This window comes from Mus musculus, chromosome 8, assembly GCF_000001635.26.
Source record: "Mus musculus strain C57BL/6J chromosome 8, GRCm38.p6 C57BL/6J".
Lineage (NCBI taxonomy): Eukaryota > Metazoa > Chordata > Mammalia > Rodentia > Muridae > Mus > Mus musculus.
In genome coordinates, this window is record NC_000074.6 from 85,653,296 (window position 1) to 85,673,748 (window position 20,453).

Below are 20,453 nucleotides of genomic sequence, written 5' to 3' on the forward strand. Positions count from 1 at the left end.
TTTAATTTCATTCTTCAGCAGATAGACATATTTTTGCTAGCACCATTTACCAAATAGGCTTTAAAATTTTTTTTAAGGTGTATGTTTCTATTTCCTTTGTCAAGGATTAGGTATGCATAGCTTTGCTAGTTTATTCCTTGGTTCTCTATTCTGCTTCACTGATTGACCTGTCTGTACTAGTACAAGGCTGCTTTTATCACTGTAGCTCTTTAGTATAATTTGAGACTGAGTATTGTAATACCTCCAGCTGTATTTATTTGAGGTCTTTTGTGGTTCCAAAAGGATTCTTGAATTATTTTTTTCTAGCTCTATGGAACATGGCATTGGAATTTTGGTAGGGATTGCACTAAATCTGTTAATTTAATGACAAGTTTTGTTAGTGTAGCCATTTCACAATATGAATTCTGCCAACCCAGGAACATGTAAGGGCTTTCCATGGTCTTGTCTTTTTTGATTTCCCTTTTCATTATCTTGGAAGTTTTCACTGTAGTGATTTTTCTTTTTTTTGTTAGGAGTATTCCTGGGCACTTCAAGTTTTTGGAACTATTTTGAATTGTTTATTTTTCCTAAGTTCTTTGTTGTTATGTATGAAAGCTACTGTTTAAAAAATATTTATTTACTTATTAAATCTAGTTTTCTAGTAGATTCTATAGGATATTTTAAGTGCATAATCATGTCACCTGCAAATAGAGATCATTTGACTTCATTCCTATTTTCACTCCCTTTATACCTTTCTCTTGCTATTGCTCATACCTTAACACTATAGCAAATAAGAGAGTGTAGAATGGGCATCTTTGTCTCATTCTTGATTTTAGAGGAAAAACTCTCAGTTTGTCTTCATTTAATAGAAGATGGAGAGATGGCTTGGCGGTTAAGAGCACTGACTGCTCTTCCAGAAGTCCTGAGTTCAATTCCCAGCAACCAAATGGTGGTTAACAACCATCTGTAATGGAAATCAGATGCCTTCTGGTGTGTCTGAAGATAGCTACAGAATACTCATATAAATTAAATAAATAAATAAATAAATCTTAAAAAAAAGATGATGGACTATATGCTTATGGTCTATAGTCTTTACTATTTTGAGGTGTATTTCACCTATTCTAACATCTCAAAAATTTTTATCATGAAGGCATGTTGCACCTGTTGAGTGCTTCTGTGGGATCAATCAAGATGGTTATGTAGTTTTGTCCTTAAGTCTGTTTATATGGCTCATTACATTTATTGATTTTCATATGTTGAACCAACCTTGCCTTGTGGAGATGGAACTCACTCACCTGGTAAGAATATAATGTGTTCCTGAATTCTGTTTCCAAGTATTTTGCTGAGAAGTTCAGAATCTATATTTATCAAAGAAATTTGTTTATAGTTTTCTTGTTGTCTTTACCTGGTTTTTGTATCAAAATAATACTGGCATCATAGAATGAATGTTGTAATCTTCCTTTACTTTGTATTCTGTGGAATAAGGTCAGAATAATTGGTATGAAACTTTTCTTGGTAAGTTTGATAGAATTCAGTGATGAATTTGTCTGTTCCTGGGTTATTGAGGGGAATTTTTGATTATAGCTCTCAATTTCATTGCTTATATAATGGGTCTGTATAAGTTAGTTTTATCTTTTTGATTTTATTTTGTTTGATATGCATTCATATGGTTTCTTTTGACAGTTTCCATAAAAGCCACTAGCCCACAATGTATAGATGTCTGTAAGTGAGTATAGTGTGACATTTAGAAAGCACAACAAGAAAAGGTAATAAAAAAGATGCACGTATGCATGACTTTGCCAGATAGCATTGGCTATCTTCCTAATCACTCTTCACATTATTTTTGAGACAGGGTTTGCCACTGAATCTTACCAATTTAGTTAGACTGGCTGGTTAGCAAGCATGAGGTTATTATCTGCCTCTCCAGTGCTGGGATTTCTGGGTATACTGGTATATCTAGCTTTTGTTGGGGATAGCAATTACACCCAGGTTCTCATCCTTGTGTAGCAAGCATTTCAGTGACTGACCCATCTCCCTAGACAACGTCCCCTCCCCTATGGTGGGGGACAGTCGCAATGTAGATGCACAGGTTAGAGGTTACCTTCGGTGTCATTACTCAAGAGTCATCTGCTTTGGGTTTTGAGATAACACTTCTCACTGGGTTCTGGAATTTGCAGATAGATTAGGCTGGCAAGCTCCAAGGGTGTGTTTTTGTTTTCCTAGTGTTGAGATTATAAGTTTATTACACACCGATCTTTTCATGTGAGTTCTAGGGATTGCACCTAGGTCCTAAGGTCTTGTGGGAATGACTGAACTATCTCCCCAGATATTTGTTGACCTTTTAAAAGATAATTGTATATTTACTTTTATTACTTTAGTTCTTTCTCATAAGAGTCTAAAAAATTTGCTCTACTTGACTTATGCCTTTTGGGTGAAAAACAATTTTTTTAAGGCCTCCTAGCCTGCCCTGAAATTCAAACTTATTCTGCTTCAAATTCTTAAGTAAGCTGGAATTATTGGTGTCTGTCACCCATGGCTGTTCCTGGGTTGTCTTAGCATCAGTCTGTTGCTGTAATCCCACACTGACCAAAATCAACTTGAGAAAATGATTTGGCTTACATTTCTAGTTCATAATCCACCACTGAGGGAAAGCAAGGCAGGAACTGAACCCATGGAGAAATGCTGCTTACAGGCTCATTCTCTGACTGGCTTGCTTTTGCTCATGCTTAGCTACTTCTCCCCTCCAACTCCCCCACCCCCAAGATGCATTTGTTTTATTTTCTGCATGAGCATTTTGCCTGAGTGTATGTCTATGTACCACATGCATGCTGGTGCTCAGGGAGGCCAGAGGCCCTGGAATTGAAGCCCAGTGTGGGGCTGGGAATTGAACCTGGGTCCTCTGAAAGAGCAGTGTGTACTATTAATGTGCACCATCTCTCTTGGCTATTTTTTTTTTTTTTTTTTTGGTTTTTCGAGACAGGGTTTCTCTGTGTAGCTTTGGCTGTCCTGGAACTCATTTGTAGACCAGGCTGGCCTCGAACTCAGAAATCCACCTGATTAAGGGATTAAAGGCGTGCACCATCACGACCGGCTTGGCTATCTTTTATTTAAAAAATTTTTAAATACAGTCCAGTGCCATCTCCATGAGGAATGTGCCCATTCACAGTGGGCTGAGCCTTTCTACATCAATAAAACAGTTAAGACATTCTTTCAGACATGCCTACAGACCAGCCAGATGTAGGCAATTCCTCAAACGGCACTTCTTCTCTAAGATCACTCAGGCTGTGTCAAGTTGACAATTTTGGTTAACCAGGATATTAGGTTTTATCTTATTTCTGCTTTTAAAATTATTCTTGAGACAGATCAGTGTGACTGCCCCCTCCCCCCACGGACCTGCCTATCTCCCAGGAGGACTGCTCTAACCAGGGACACGGGTGAGACCCCCATCCTAACCTCCATGCCACCTGGGACCTCATGGAGACTAGCAGACAAAGGCTCTGTCCTGCCCTCCCTTCTGGTCCTCCCTCCAGCTGCACTTATGGCCAATCTATGCGCCTACCTCCCTTCCCCCAACTCTGCCTGTCTTTCAGGAGGCGTGCTCTAACTAGGGGCACAGAAGGTGGCCTGCTCCAATCTGGGACATCCAGGCCAGTTAGCACCAGAGATAATCAGATGGCCAAAGGCAAGCCTAAGAAAATAATCAAGAGAAACTAATGCAGTTTGGCATCATCAGAACCCAGCTCTCCTACTATAGAAAGCCCTGGATATTCTAACAATACCTGAAGACCAAGATTCTGACCTTAAATCCCATCTCCTGAAGGTGATAGAGGCCTTTAAAGAGAATATAAATAATTCCCTTAAAGAAATACAGGAAAACACAAACAGGTGAAGGAAATCAACATAATCAATAAAATTGTCCAAGACCTAAAAATGGAAATAGAAGCAATAAAGAAAACACAAGTGGAGGCAACTATGGAGGAAAACCTAGGGTGGAAAAATTGGAACTACAGACACAAACCTCACCGGCAGAATAAAAGAGATAGAAGAATCTCAGAAGATACCATAGAAGAAATGGATACACTGATCAAAGAAAATGCCTAATGTAAAATGTTTCACATTCAAAACATTCAGGAAATTTGGGACACTATGAAAAGACCAAACCTAAGAAAAATAGGAATAGAAGAGAGTGAAAATTCCCAGTACAAATGGCCAGAAAATATTTTCAACAAAATCATAGAAGAAAACTTTCCTAACCTAAAGAAAGAGATGGCTATAAATGTACCAGAAGCCTACAGAACAGCAAAAAGACTGGACCAGAAAAGAATATTCTCCTGTCACATAATATTCAAAACACTAGATGTACAGAACAAAGAAAGAAAATTAAAAGTTATAAGGGATAGAGGCCAAGTAACATATGAAGGCAGACATATCATCATTATACCAAACTTCTCAAGAGGACTCTAAAACCAGAAGATCCTGGACAGATGTCTTGCAGACCCTAAGAGATCACAGATGCCAGTCCAGGCTACTATATCTAGCAAAACTCTCAATCACTATAGATGGAGAAACCAAGATATTCCACAACAAACCAAATTTAAACAATATCTTTTTTACTAATACAGCCTTACAGAGGATCCTAGAAGGAAAACTCTGACACAAGGGGAGTAACTACACCCAAGAAAAGACAAGAAACTAATCATCTCACCACAAACCCAAAAGAGAACTGCACACACATACTATCATCTCCAATAACACATTCTTTCTTTATTTCATCCTTGACCAAGGTGTCATTAAGTAGAGTGTTGTACAGTTTCCACGTGAATGTTGGCTTTCTACTATTTATGCTGTTACTGAAGATCAGCCTTTGTCCGTGGTGATCTGATAGGAGACATGGGATAATTTCAATATTTTTGTATCTATTGAGGCCTGTTTTGTGTCCGATTATATGGCCAATTTTGGAGGAGGTACCATATGGTGCTGAGAAGAAGGTATATCTTTTTGTTTTAGGATAAAATGTTCTGTAGATATCTATTAGATGTAGGACAGACTTAATCCCCTAAATTGCCCTGACCAACCTCCCCACATTTCTGATGTCTATGGTTCTAATAGGCTAGAATTTTTCATGTGCATCAATAGATAATTTGGGATATCATGTAGACTTCATGATTACTTTTTTTTTAATATGTAGCCCAGGCTGGCCTCGAACTTGTGATCCTCCTGCCTCTGCCTCCTTCAGCAAATCCTACCATCGTGTGCCACCATAACCGGCCATAGTGATTACTTTTTAAATACAGTCATCAAAATAAGATTCATTTAATAGCCATCATCTTTTATTTACTTTGCTGGTTGATATATGTTCACCTAAATTCCCAAAACTAAAACAGTGTTTCTAATTCAATGAAATAATTACTTCATTTCACTGGTAAGAATAATTAAAAATACTGAATAAAATAAATTAATTGGAGATTCTCAAACGGAAAACACACTATGATGTGAAATTAGGAGGTGGGGAAAACTGGTTTCTTAGCAGAGTTGTGGCTTTTGCCTGAGCCACATGGTTCCTCTACAAGCCCTATGGGTTTGGCGCTAGGACAAAAGTCATACTAAATTGGCATACATAATTCTGGGGTTCATGGAGTGAGCTGTGATACAGTTAAGTCCCCCAAGCTGACCTAGACATAGCTAGGTGGTGGGTATTTACCCTGGGCTCTTCTCAAAGGCTTCTAGGTGCTTCATAGAGTTTAAACTCAGAGGTATTGGGAGCACTTACTGTACAAAATGACAGGTTGCTCAGAAGACAGAGACAGACAGATGGTAGAGGTTACTTGCTATCACATAAATAAAAGATAGAGATACAGTGGTAATTGTTTAAAGTATACATGGAATATAGAAATCCAGGCCTTTGATCTCAAATATAAAAACCAAAGACATGGAGATAGAGAGAAACCCTATTTCAATGAATAATAAGAATCAACAAATAATCTCCATAGAATGGAGAATGAACAAGAAAAATGATTCAAAAGAAACTTGAAAACGTTTATGCCAGGGAAGGCACTTGGGTTCTTTGAACATGGGTTCCACAGGAATACTGAGATTGCTTAGCCTGGTATGACAAATTAATAGGCTAGTAATAGGCTTATACAGTAAGTAGAACGGAATTCAATTAAAGCTAAATACATAGGAAAGGATGTTAATTCAAACTATATAATATACATGTATTTACATACACACAGAATAATACTAATCTTCATAGATTGGGTTTACTGGACCAAGGACAGACTATTTTGGGAGAGAGGCTCTATATTTGTGTTAATAGGAAAGAACAAAAGGCTTTGGACCCCTTCCAAGGTGATATGGATCAGATATGATAGGGGAAGATCCCCTATAGATCTTGGCTAAAGTCAGAAAAGAAAAATTCAAGCAGATCAAACAGGACAGGTAATATAATTTACTGATCCCTCCACACGGGAATAGCTCTATAATTGGCTCAGACATAAACGTGTCTCTAGACAAAACTTCAGCTAAAATTAGATAATATTTCTTGTTGGTTATAAAATCCTTAAGATTCATCATGCCATCCTTCACATGCTATGAATGAAGATCTATTACAATTGGTTATTGATCAAATTAACTCATAAAAGTATAGTTGTCTTTAACCTGCTCAAACAAGGAACAAAAATTCATCCTTAACTGATCTGTGCACCTTGCACAATACATACAAATATCTAATAGTACTAAAATTTTGGTTCATATACTACAGAATGTACAGCTCTGACAAGATTCATCTGCGGGGATGACCTGAGGTTCCAGTTTCCTGCCTCCTGATGCTGACTTGGTTCCTAGTGCTCATATAGAAAACACTTTATCTACTGAGCCAACTCCCCAGTCACATTTCTTACTTTCTTTTTTAAATATTTATATATAGTTATCCTACAAACAGAAATTCCTTGGTTTTTAAATGTAGCATTCAGTTCATTTATTATTTTTACCCAGAAATCCTTTAGCTTTGCCTTCTTAGATCAGTTCAGATATAGAAATATAGTCTACCAGCTCTTTTTTCCCCTACTTTTAATATATCTATGTCTTTGAGATTCTATTTCACTATGGGAGGTTTTTAGAGTCAATCTAAATAGCATCAGGCAAGCAAGATGGCTCAGTAGGTACAGGCACCTACTGTGAAGCCTGATAACCTTAGTTTGATTCATGGGTCCCAAGAAATGAAAGAAATGACTCTCGCATGTTATCTTCTGTGCTCTACATGTATGCTATAACATTCATGTACTATGTAAATTATGTATATTGCCTCACATATGTAATAAATACATGTCATCAATAAATGAATAAATATCTCTTTTAAGGCAATCTTCTTATTCTCAAGTTGTTTAATTTTTTTTCTGTCTGTGGGTTCAACCTATACATCATTTAAGCTATATATATTTTTTGGGACATGGGGATGGGGGAGCCACTGTTCTTATAGCTTTCATCAATTCTTGAAAAAAATTCCTTAAAATGCTGCTACATGTGCCTATTAGTAAATTTCCTCAGCTCTTTGAGTAATAATTCGTTTTATTATTGAAGTACTATATAACTTTTAAAAAAGTTAAAAAAATCTACCTGGTCATTTTTCTTTCCTTACCTCTTGGAAATCTAAAATCTAGGAGACTGAACTTTTTGTTTTGTCTGTTCTTACCTCTAGATGAACTACGAGCAGAACGGTCACCTAATGTGGGATTGGGAGGTAACATTCAATGAGGTTTTATAGATAAAAGTTCTGTAGTATGTTTGGTTTATTATGGATTAATTTTTGACAAGTGCCTTAAAGTTGTTGGGAGCTTAAGACATGGCCCCTTTTAATTTTTGTGATTTTTGCTTCCTGGATTGACCAGGGATTATTAATTCATCCCAAGCGCAGAGATAATTTTCTAGGTACGAAATCACAGGAGAGATCCTACCCTCACCTCACCAGAGAAGAAGCCCTACAGCATGTTTCCTTGTTTACCCTTTCATGTTTAGTCGTCACTCTCTAAGGTTTACAAGGGCCTCACAATAACCACACAAACCCTAGGCTTGATTTATTTTCAGAGCTGGCCGTGGTGGTGCACGCCTTTAATCCCAGCACTCAGGAGACAGAGGCAGGTGGATTTCTGAGTTCAAGGCCAGCCTGGTCTACAATGTGAGTTCCAGGACAGCTACACAGAGAAACCCTGTCTCGAAAAACAAACAAACCAAAAAAATTACTGGCTTTATTTTGAACTTATATTTGTTCTTTGAGGAATACCTGGCAAAATTTGCCCAAAATTTATGAGTGTTTTTGACATGTTTTCAGGGGGTGGGGGATGTGGAGAGATGGTTCAGTGGTTAAGAGCATTGAGTATTCTGCTAGAGAACCCAGGTTCAATTCCCAGTACCCACATGGCAGCTCACAACTGTCTGTAACGCCAGTATCTGACACCTTCATGCAGACACACGTTCAGTCAAAACACCAATGCACATAAAAAATAAATAAATAAACTATTAAAGGGTTTTCAGGTTACCCATCATTTTCCAAATATAAATCTCATTTTCATGTTTTTTTTTTTTTTTGTTTTTTTTTGTGGGAGGGTCAAGGTCTCAGTTACAACGTAGCCTAGGTTTGCCCCCAAATCATATGTTCTTTTAGCGCTTCTTTCATTCTTTTCCTTTTTAAACAAATACATAAAGTAAGTCTAGTTTTATGTCTGTTGATATTCCTAGAAGTGTAAATTAAAAACAAAAAGCAAAAGTAGTCAGCAACCAGTCTCAGAGTTATTTAAAGGCATTCTTTTGTACAGCACTGTCCGTAAGTGTCACATGGTCAGCAGGGGGCAGCACAGTGACAACAATGAACCGTGATTCTAGGTTTTATTTTTTCTGATGTGACCAACCCTCTATAACATAGTAACTTCTTGCAGGCTAGACATCTGTTCCTCATCAGAGAGAGAGGGTGTGTGTGTGTGTGTGTGTGTGTGTGTGTGTGTGTGTGTGTGTATTTGTGCGTGTACACGTGTAGGCCAGAGGTGGACAGGAAATAGCTTCTCTTGCTTGCTAACTAATTAGTGTTTGAGGCAGGGGTTCTCACGGAACCTTGAATTCCCCACTTGAGCTGGGCAGCTGAGCAGCAAACCTCTGGGATCTGCCTGTCTCCCCATTTCCTGCGCTGATGTTACAGAAGTGCACGCTCTACCACAAAGGGGCCTGGGTTATGTGGATGCTGGGCATCTGAGCTCAGGGCTTCACGCCTACACAGTGAGTACTTTATTCACCATGCCACCTTCCCAGACCCTAAAGTACATAAACAAAACAACCACAAGACCACACCACACACACACACACACACACACACACACACACACAACCCCTACAAAATAAAACAAAACAAAACACCCCCTCAAAAACCAACAAGTGTTTGATCAATACTTACATTTACCAGTTAGGACTCCATAGATTTTTAAAACCATAATCTTTCAAGATTAAGAATCTTAATATGAGGTTGATGAGATGGCTCAGCAAGTAAAACAAACGTACTGTGCAATCCCAGTGACCTGAATTCACCCCCACAAGGAGAAAGTCAATGCCATGAAGTTGTCCTATGACTCTCACAGGTGTGCTGTGTGCCTTTGTGCATTCACACACTTAAAAATTTAAAAAGAAACCTTTAATATATATATACATATATGTATACACACATACATATAATATTTTAAATTATTTCAATCTCATTTTATTTAACTACAAAAACACTATAATCTTCATAGGTGCCCAATACAGTAAAGGAAACAAAAGAACTTAAAGAGTCACAAATATTTACATGAATCAAACAATACATTATAGAAATCACACCTTTTAATGTTCTTCTCTGAAGTGAGTCAATATACAACGACAGTACCTTAGCTTTTGGAGTAGCTTTAATTGTCCATATGCAATCAACTGCTTGGCCAGGCTTTGTTTTCTCTTCTTGCTCTACTTGGCTAGACCGTACTATTCCATCAGCTCCAGAGAGCTCAAACTGGCAATCTGGGGGGGGAAAAAAGATATTCAAAGAAAAATAAAACTAACAAAAAATGTCACACAAAGAAAGAGGTAATATACTAAACCTGGAATGGGATTTAAAATACCTCCAAGGTAAGTAAAGTCTGGATCTGTAACAAAAGAGAGGAGAAAGTCATTGGTACTGAGCTTTTCAGACCTAACTTACTGTGTAAAGCACCATTACCTATCAACATAAGGGGCATTCTCATTGACAGATGCTGTAAATCACTCGTCATTTAAGACAATGCTTATGGGATTAACATTTAATGAAAATTTGTATATTTTTATTTCATCATGAATGTTTTATTGTCATTGAAAACATTAACTGTCAAATGTAGTAGTTAGTTCACTATCACATGAACAGATGAATAAAATATGGTATATTTAATACAATGGAATACTATTTAGCCTTAAAAGTAATATATTTCCTTTGTGTTGAGCTATATTGTTTTCTAAAATGTCTGCTTCAATGAGTAGTGTTGAATTTGCAAATATAAAAATACAATTATAAATATTCATATTTAATTAGTCAAATGTTTTTTTCAGAAATATTTTACAGATGCCTCAAAAATTATTTCTCAATTAAAATAGGAACCGTAAATATAAGAGTAACTATATACATTATCTGGAAAACCTATTTCATATATGTGGTTTACTCCAAATAAGAGGACACTTAATTCCTATTAATACTGAGATTAATTGAAGATACTTTAGAAAGTCTCCAAATTACAGATTGGAAAATGAAGTAAACTATTATCTTAATTTCAAACACATTTCAGTGACTGTTCTTTTTAAAGTATAACTAAACTTACTCTTTTTTAATGAGTCAACTAGTAGACACCAGCTCTTTCACAGAAAAAAAAAAGACTCAAAGCAGAATTATAATCTTAAAATGTACTGAGGAAAAGTTTTTGAAAATTAATCAAAAATTTTTTCTTTCTTTTTTTAAATCTTTTTTTTATTAGATATTTTCTTTGTTTACATTTCAAATGTTATCCCCTTTCCTAGTTTCCTCTCCGAAAATCCCCTACCCCCTCTCCTTTCCCCCTGTTCCCCAACCCATCCACTTCTGCTTCCTGGCCCTGGCATTCCCCTATACTGGGACATAGAAACTTCACAGACCAAGGGCCTCTCCTCCCATTGATGGCCTACTAGACCATCCTCTGCTACATATGCAGATAGAGCCATGAGTCCCACCATGTGTTTTCTTTGATTGGTGGTTTAGTCCCAGGAAGCTCTGGGGGGAACTAGTTAGTTCATACTGTTGTTCCTCCTATAGGGCTGCAAACCCCTTCAGCTCCTTGGGTCTTTATTTTTTTAAATTTATTTTTTATTATTATTATTTTTGGATAGGTTTTTTTATTCATAGGTCCGTCTGTCCTGGAACTTACTCTGTGGACCTGACTGACTTTGAACTTAGAAGAGATCTACTTTGCTATTATAAGTGCATATAGGCTGGCCTTAAATGTGCTATATAGTGTATAACTGGAAATATGCCTTTAAATAACAGCAGAAACAGTCATATTTTAGCCCATTATATATATCACATATTTATTGAGATGAGTTGTTTTTCTTAGAGATTAAAAAACTGGGGAATTACTATCTAACAGAAAAAAAGAATATGACAAAATAGAAAAATAACCCAGGAAACTCAATATAGTCCTAGATTTGCTACTATATAATAAAAGTACTTAATTATTAAGCTTCCTCATCTATAAAATATACATTATTTAACATTTATGAAACTTCCATAAGTGTATACCAAAGTTATTGAAGGTAATACAAGAAGTCCTATAAGGTACAAAAATAAAATATTCCAGAAATTCTAAGCATTTTACAACTTATCTGTACTTTACCTATAAAGAGTATAGAAATTTCTCATCATAGGTTAAAAAAAAACCAAAAAACAAAACTACTTTCATTCAAAGTGAGTATCTTTACACATAAAAGTTGGTTGATTTTAAGTTAATTAGTTGTGTGTGGAGGTCAAGACAACTTGCAGAAATTAGTTCTCTCCTGCCACCTTGTGGGAATCTGAGGATTAAATTCAGGTTGCCTGGTCTATGTGCAAATGCTTTTTTCTACTGGCTGAGCCACATTTTCAGCCCAAATTTGGTTATTTATTTTAAACATATTTTTTGAAAATATTTAAAAGAGGTCAGAGATTTAATTGTGTATCTTCCCATATCATGCTCCACTTTTTTTTTTTTTTGAAAATTAGAAACAGGATCTCTAATCGAATTTAGTTAATCTCTCACTGAACCTAGAGTCTGAAGATTTTGAGTGGGTCAGGCCTCTAGGATCTTCTTGGTCTCTGCCTCCCAGTGCTGGGGTCACAGGTGTGTGCTGCCACACACAGGTTTTCATTTTTACTTGGGAGCGTAGGCCTTCATGTGCACAGCAAGCAGTTAAACCACTGGACCATCTTCCCAGGTCCTGAAAAACATCTATTTATTGTCTATTTCTTTTGTTTCAAGAACTCTAAATTTGTGAAAATGTGACTCACATATACATTTTGTAATCGCATTTTATGACAGTAAAACATCAATTATTTCTGCTAATTTTAGGCAGTAAACATTAAATACCTGACCAGTTAAACAGATTGCTTATTTTGTTACAAATTTCGGTGAACTGGTTCACAAAGGTGAGTATTTTGTGTTTACGCAGTCATCTTCCTTACATCAGTCATTTTGAGAAAAACAAAGCAAGTCACCCTATTTTAGTTGTAATAAATTCTAGACAAAGCATAGCATATGAACTATGGTTTGTTTGTTTTTGAGATAAAACCTTGCATCTAGCCTAGTCTGCCCTCAAATGTGTCATCTTCCTCTCTCAGCCTCCTCAGCAGCTGGGATTGTAAGTACCTGTGGCACATTCCTATCTATGCTAACCATTTCCTAGGGTAGAGGTCAGTTTTAGTATGTTGACATCGTTGTTCAATAATCACTTTTTTATTTTCAAAACTAGTTTTCATCATCAAGAAGGAAAGTCTATACACATTAAAATACTAATTTCTACTTTCTTCATAAGTTTTATCACTTGGTGTTGGAACACAGTCCAAGAATGAGTCGTATGAGAAGTCTGAGCACTTGTGAGGAAACAAGGAAACAAGTGACCTCGGTTTCTTCAAAACATATAACTGTTCCAGTAATGTGTTTTTATGCTCCTCCCAGGTGTAGCTGATAGGAGTGAGATTATTTTAGCTGTTGTTATTCAGATGCCTCTTCGGAAAAACATGTTTTTGTCATGTGTGGATTGTCCATGTAACTGAACACTTTACTCATGATTCTTCTTAGTACCCAGAGTATAAATTGCCTGACGCTCTGAATAAAGTTGGCTATCACATGAGACTTTAATCAACCTCATTTTTTAGGCCCCACTCTCCCAGGTTCATCTTGCCAACTAGAGTGGTGAGCAACTTTAGGTAACTTATACAAATGGATTTATACAACCTTTGCCTTTTGTTTCTAATTTTCTCTAGCACATATCTCAATTCATTTTGGAGTCTACATAGTAGAGAGAGTTGATTCCTACCAGTTATCTACTAAGTTCTGCCCACGTACAGTGGCAAACATATATACAGTAAATGTGATACACTCACACACACATACATACACACACACCCTCTATCACCTATCAAATCATGGAAAAACCTTATGTTTATATAACTAAGCGAAGGAAGTCAACCTGAAGAGTCAACATACTATATGATCCTAACTGTATATGATATAGAAATGGAAAAAGATGGCCCAATGGTTGCCAGAAATTTAGGGTGAGGGAGAGATATGCAGTGGAACATATGAAGTTTTTAGGCAGAGAAACTGCTCTGCAAAATAACAGTTGATATATGATATTTATCATATATACTTATCATCAGATATATAATACCAAGGGTGAACTATATTATAGTGTAAGCTAACAACTTTGGGTAATTATGATGTACTCATGGTGATGTACTGATACCACTTTTGGCAAGATGTGGATATACAGGAGTGGAGGGATGTATCTGATAACCACTTCCGGCTCAATTTTGTTGTGATCTTAAAATTGCTATTGAAGTCCATTAAACAAGTTTTCCTGTTTGAAAATGTAGATAGCAGTAATGCAAATAACTTACATAATGCTTATTGATTCAGATACAAAGTAGTTTTATTTTTAAGGAAAAAAAAAAAAGCTAGTAATAGAGCTTGACCAGTAATAGCATGACCAGTTTTGTAAGAAGCCTACTGAATAAAGAAATCCATCTTAAGAGATAACTACCAAATTTTCATGATTTTAAGCATAAAGTGACAAGATAATTAGTTTCATTTGTGTATTTTTCAATTAACAAATTTCTCTCAGAAAAAATGAAACAAAAGCAATTATACACTTGCTGCATGAGGTTATTTTTTCGTTCTGTTAAGTTTGTAAGCTCCGGGCTGGAGAGATGGCTCAGTGGTTAAGAGCACTGGCTGCTCTTCCAGAGGTCCTGAGTTCAATTAACAGCAATCACATGGTGGCTCACAACCATCTGTAATGGGATCCAATGCCCTCTTCTGGTGGGCCTGAAGGCAGCAAGAGTGTTCTCACATAAAATAAACAAATAAATCTTTTTAAAAAAGTTTGTAAGCTCCTTGGGCACAATAACATTCTGATTTCTGAGTTTCCAGGTTAGACTATGGGTACTTTTCACTGGATGGGGCTTTCGAATTCTCATAGCATTTGATCAGGGTGCTTATCAGGTGTAGGCAAGACCTACATATAGTAGGCTGACAGTGTAATAGTGCCCAGATATATCCACATCCAAATCCCTGTGAATTTTACTTGACATGGTTATAAAAAAAATTGGATATTGTATTACAACACAAAATACCTCAGTAAGAATTTTAAGAAGCCTGGGTTTGAAGAAATGGACCAGCATCTAAGAACACTTGCTGCTCTATTCAGGGAAAATGGACTGTTCCTAGCACCCACAGGGCAGCTCACATCACCTGTAACTCGCTTCAGGGGACATGATGCCCTCTTCTGGCCTCTGTGGGCACCCTGTGCATATATGTACATGCAGATACAGACACAGAAATAAGTAAGTAAATAAATAAATAAGAAAAAGCATTTTAAGACAAAAAAAGTAAAGTCAGAAGTTAGAGGAATATGGTCACAAACACAGAGACGCTGAGATAGTCTTCAGAAATGGAGGAGATAAAGAACAGATCCTAGCTGGTTGTGGAGGCACACGCCTTTAATCTCAGCAGAGCTAGGCAGTGTTCACGGCTAGCACCATCTGCAGAGATTTCTAGGACAATTTAGGGCTACATAGAGAGACTGTCCTCCTCAATCCTGCTCCTTCCCAACAAAATTAAACATTGCTCCTAGAGGGAGTGAGGCTTTATTGGATTTTGGCATTTTTGGCCTCTAGAACTACAACAAGTTGTTTTATCTTTCTTTAAGTTACCAGATTTATATTAATTAGTTATGTCAACCCCAGGAAACACATACAGAAGGTATAACTGCTTTACTATTGCCAAGTCTTGGGCACAACTTTGTGCTTAAGTGTATAGCTGTTGGATGGTAGAGAAGGCTAAATCCCAGATTTAGCCCTCTAAATGCAGGTACAGTATTAATTTTATTGTTAAATAGTATCTAAAGTATTTATAGATAGTTAATAAATAAGTACAATTAAAATAATCTTCAAAATAAATTTTGGAAATTGTGAAAAGAATGGATTGAATTATTTTTTTAGAAAAATATATTTATTTTTATGTTGTTGGTCTTAAATTGTTCCCTAAAAGATATTTAAGAAGGAAATACAACTTTATCTGATAAACCACAAAATTAGAATGGTATATGGCCTATTGTTCCTTATTAAATTTTTTTCTTCATTTGTTCCTCGACTGATTTTTTTGACTGTAACAATTTCTTTAGTCTTAGTGTAATTACCTTGATCAAATTATTCTTTGCTCTTTTAAAAATATTTATTTATTTATGTATATAAGTGCTCTATTTGCATGTGTGCCTGCATGACAGCAGAGGACATCAGATTCCACTATGGATGGTTGTGAGCCACAATGTAGTTACTGGGAATTGAACTCAGGACCTCTGAAAGAGCAGCCAACTTAACTGCTTAATTGCTGAGCTATCTCTCCAGCCCAAATTATCCTTTTCTAACCTTTAGATTCTAAAATCAGTGATATACTGAAAGGTAAATTATTTTTTAAGGACACTTAATTTGTTACCTGGGATGAATGAGTATTTTGCTCGAAATCCTAGTCCTTCAAGTTCTTCATCAGAACTAAATTTAATCCACATGAATCTTCCCGTTGACCTAATTAATGCAGGGCTTTTCATGCCACAGTAACGATCTATAAGAGGAGAAAAACCAAATGGCCCGTCTCGAATTTCCAAGTGATCAAACCGACATTCGAATGATGGCTCTATATAATAGCGTTCATCAAAGGTCAGCTCTATTCGTTGACGAGGAGCAGCTATAAAGAAGAGTAAGCAAACAGGGCAGGATGAAGGAGACATATATGTGTGGACAGATAAGATAAACAAATCCACCTCTTTAGTGCTTCATTCATATCAGAGAATTACACTGGGAACTAACTATGAATGTAGAAGCCATAATAAAACTCTTTCATGCTATGTTGTAGAATTACAGTAACATCTCCCTGTGGTATATGACATTTATTAAATCAGGTAAATATACTTTGCTGACTAAAATTAGGAGAGGTGAAAGGCTAATACTTGCTTACTTTATAAAACATAATGTACCATATATGAGTAGAGAAAAACCAAAGAGCTCATCACCATGTGCAAAGGCCCAGTAAGTACATCAGTGAACTTAGACATCCCTTATCAGAGACGTTTCTCATATATAGTTACTCTCTTAGTTGAAAACAATTAAAAATTCCCATTAATATTTAACTATCATTTTGTTAATGTATTCAATATTTATAAATCTTTGTTTTTATTTAACTCAAACACATCCAATTTTTGTTCCAACTTGTTTAAACAGGGCATTTTGCTAATGTGTTCAGTTTTACAGAGAATTAAAGTTCATCTGACAAAAGAAAAAGATTTGTCAAATACCTTCCAAAATATAGATACACTCCTTGTTTGGTGGATATGAGTCAGGATAATTTGGTGAAGCAAAATGACCTCCATTGCTGGTTCGAACCCAAATACCACACTGGGTTGCAGGAATGTGCTTGATTCCAATATTTTGTCCATCTTGAACAGAATTTCAAATATCATTACAGCAAAATATAATAAGCATTCTTTTCTTTCCTCCAACACTCTAAAACAATTGCCTACTCTGTTGCATATATAACGTCATAAGAACCACTGCCAAACTAAGTATAACCAACTGAGTACAGCAGAAGTACCAGAAAGCTTTTATATATTATACGTATTTTGAAAGTTTGACAGAAGAGCATAAGTTTGCCACCAAATTTGACAACCTGAGTTTGACCCCCAGAACCCACATAGTGGAAGGGAGAACCTGCAAGCTGTCCTCTGACCTCCACCCACATGTGCAATGGCACATTTCTTTGGTGAAGGTAAAGTAGGATTAATGGACTGAGGACAACCAGGAGCAGCTGAGGTTGAAAATGGCAACTTGAAAATTTGGAGGTTGGCAAATGTTAACAAACTCAATGATAGTCCTAGGTTTCTCCAATTTGGTCTCTTGAAGTAACAGACTTTGAGAGGAAACAGATTTATTTTTGAGGACTCCAATATTTATTTAAGAAAGGTTTAATAAGACAGAAAAGAGAGTCCCAAATGTCAGTTCAAATCCAAGGTAAGAACCATCCTACCTATACCTACAGACAACTCAAGATCAGTTGTCGTGCTCCTGTTAAAATATAATACATATTAAAATATAAACACATATATAAGTGTATATATACAAGTTAAAATATAAGTACATAAAAGGATAACTAGGAATTTGAAGAAAGCTTCTAGTATGAAAAATAGATCAGAAAACAGAATAAAGCAACCCTAAGTATAGACAGCCCATGCAATAAAATTAAAATAAACAATAAACCTACGCTATCAACCAACCAACCAACCAACCAACCAACCAGTAACAACAGGGTTTCATGTAATTTCCCCAGAGATAGGAAAGCAAATATATTCATAAAACAAAAGTACTTTTTTTTGAGACAGGGTTTCTCTGTATATCCTGGTTATCTTGGAACTTGCTCTGTAAACCAGGCTGGCCTCGAACTCACAGAGATCTGCCTGCCTCTGCCTCCTAAGTGCTGAGATTAAAATGTGCTACCACCACCTGGCTAAGAAGCACATTCTAAAAAAAAAGATTAAAAGAATTAAGCTTCACCAAATAGAGAAAATGAAAAAACTCAGCAAGTTTAAGGCAGAGATAGGATGCCTGTGGGTGTGTGTTAAACTTTACTGAACTGTACCAGTGCCCTTCAATTGCTCAGTGAGTTGATTTCACACATCAAAAGAGCTGGATCACTGTTTCAGACAGGCTCAGAGAGACTATTGGGCAAAAGTATGTGTGAAACTATATAGAAATTAAATTTTATATTTAATTCATTATTAAATTTCATAATAAACCCACCACTTTGTATAACAGTAATGTGTTGGTTTGTATATGCTTGGCCCAGGGGGGTGGCACTATTGGGAGGTGTGGCCTTGTTAGAGTAGGTGTGTTACTGTGGGTATGGGCTTTAAGACCCTCATCCTTGCTGCCTGGAAGCCAGTCTTCTCCTGTTTGCTTTGGAACAAGATGTTGAACTCTCAGTTCCTCCTGCACCATGCCTGCCTGGACACTGCCATGCTCCCAGCCTGCCTGGACACTGCCATGCTCCCATGTTGATGGTGATGGACTGAATCTCTGTACATGTAAGCCAGCCTCAATTAAATGTTATCCTTTTAAGAGTTGCCTTGGTCATAGTGTTTGTTCACGGAAGTAAAACCCTAACTAAGATAAGTAATAAAACCCAAGAAGGCTATAAGTAAATAATATGAATTCCTGAAAAAACATAACAGAGAAAATGGAGGAAATTTAAAAAATTGAACTGAACCAAAATATTCCTAAACTCAAAGAAAAAATTCATATTGAAACACTTTGACTAGTGGCTTAAATTCTGAGTACAGAGTCTTATGTTTGTTTGTTGATTTATTTATTGGTAAGATAGGTTTTGAAATGTTACCCAGACAAGGTCAGGTCAGCTTTGAATTTTTAACTTCCTCCCTCAGTCTCACAAGTAGCATGGATTAAAGGCATGCACCACAAGGCCTAGTTCTGAATGCTGATTTATCCTGAATTATGATGCAGTTATATCTATAAGGACAGTTCAACAGAAATAAAGAGAATGCTTATAATATGTAAAGGGGTGGACAGTAGGTATGTCAATACACCAACATCTCATGTTTCATGGCAAGAAATCAGTAGCCAATCTTTAAAACTGAAATGACAAAAAAGCAGCAGCTATTTAAAGTATGCTATATAAAGATTCTAAAATTTAAAAAAAAGCAGTTATTTGTGGGTTAAGATGGTTTAGAGCAGTGGGTCTCAACTTTCCCAATTCTGTGACCCTTTAATACAGTTCCTCATGTTGTGGTGACCCCCAACCATAAAATTATTTTCATTGCTTTTTCATAACTATAATTTTGCTACTGTTATGAATCATAATGTAAATATTTTTGGAGACAGAGGTTTGTCAAAAGGGCCAGTGATGAAACACAAGTGGTGATCACGGCTTCTGCCACCATAACTCAGGAAGCAGGAGGAAAGAACCCACTCCCCAAAGCTGGTCGACTCTACAGATGGGCACTGTGGCATATGTGTCCATCTTTTTCCACACAAAATAAAGTTTATAATTCGAGTTTTATCACTTAAACATATAACTTTGATGAATTTAAAAAATAAAGTTGTACAGAAAATGCACTAAATGCTGATATAAAATTTGCTTCAAGAAAAACCCACACTAGCCATTACAGTAGGACCAAACTGGCTTTGAAGACTGTACTGAAAGACTTTACTTGTTCACACTTGAAAAGACACTTTTATTTTTCTAAGTGATAGAACTGTGAATTTCATTTAATTTTAGATGTAGTTAACAGTGTACTAAAAGCTACCAGTGATTTTGGCTTTAAAAAAGTTTATCAGGGCAAGCTTTTTGTAGACAATTTAGTTAACTGTAGCTGATTTTGGCTAAACTGAGGTCTAAACTGAGGTCTATAGGTTGACAGAAAGCTTTAGGTCATTGCAATATTCAAGAACAATGTGTTGGTTAATATATATATATATATATATATATATATATATTTTTTTTTTTTTTGTCAACTAAGCTAGAGTCATCTGAGAGGGTACCTAAATTGAAAAAAGATTTCAGAAGATTGGCCTGTAGGCCAGTTCATGGGACATTGTCTTGACGAATGATTGATGTGGGATGGCCCACTCCAGGTAGGGTCAT

At 36.3% G+C, this 20,453-nt stretch overlaps 1 protein-coding gene across 7 annotated transcripts in view; it reads right to left on the reverse strand.

The window, feature by feature from the left end:
- The window catches only part of Neto2 (neuropilin (NRP) and tolloid (TLL)-like 2), a 64,235-nt gene that overhangs the window by 16,578 nt on the left and 27,204 nt on the right, over nucleotides 1-20,453 (reverse strand). For 3 of the 7 annotated variants that reach the window (NM_001357287.1, XM_006531437.4, NM_001081324.2), the window contains 4 exons: nucleotides 17,095-17,235; nucleotides 16,239-16,487; nucleotides 10,113-10,136; nucleotides 9,884-10,011 (listed from right to left, as the gene is read on the reverse strand). In NM_001357287.1, the coding sequence (NP_001344216.1) occupies nucleotides 9,884-10,011; nucleotides 10,113-10,136; nucleotides 16,239-16,487; nucleotides 17,095-17,235 (542 nt within the window). Of the gene's footprint in view, nucleotides 1-1,274; nucleotides 1,453-9,883; nucleotides 10,012-10,091; nucleotides 10,137-16,238; nucleotides 16,488-17,094; nucleotides 17,236-20,453 lie in introns of all 7 variants that reach the window. The other 4 variants (XM_030243818.1, NM_001357288.1, NR_151665.1 and 1 more) reach the window with 3 other exon arrangements.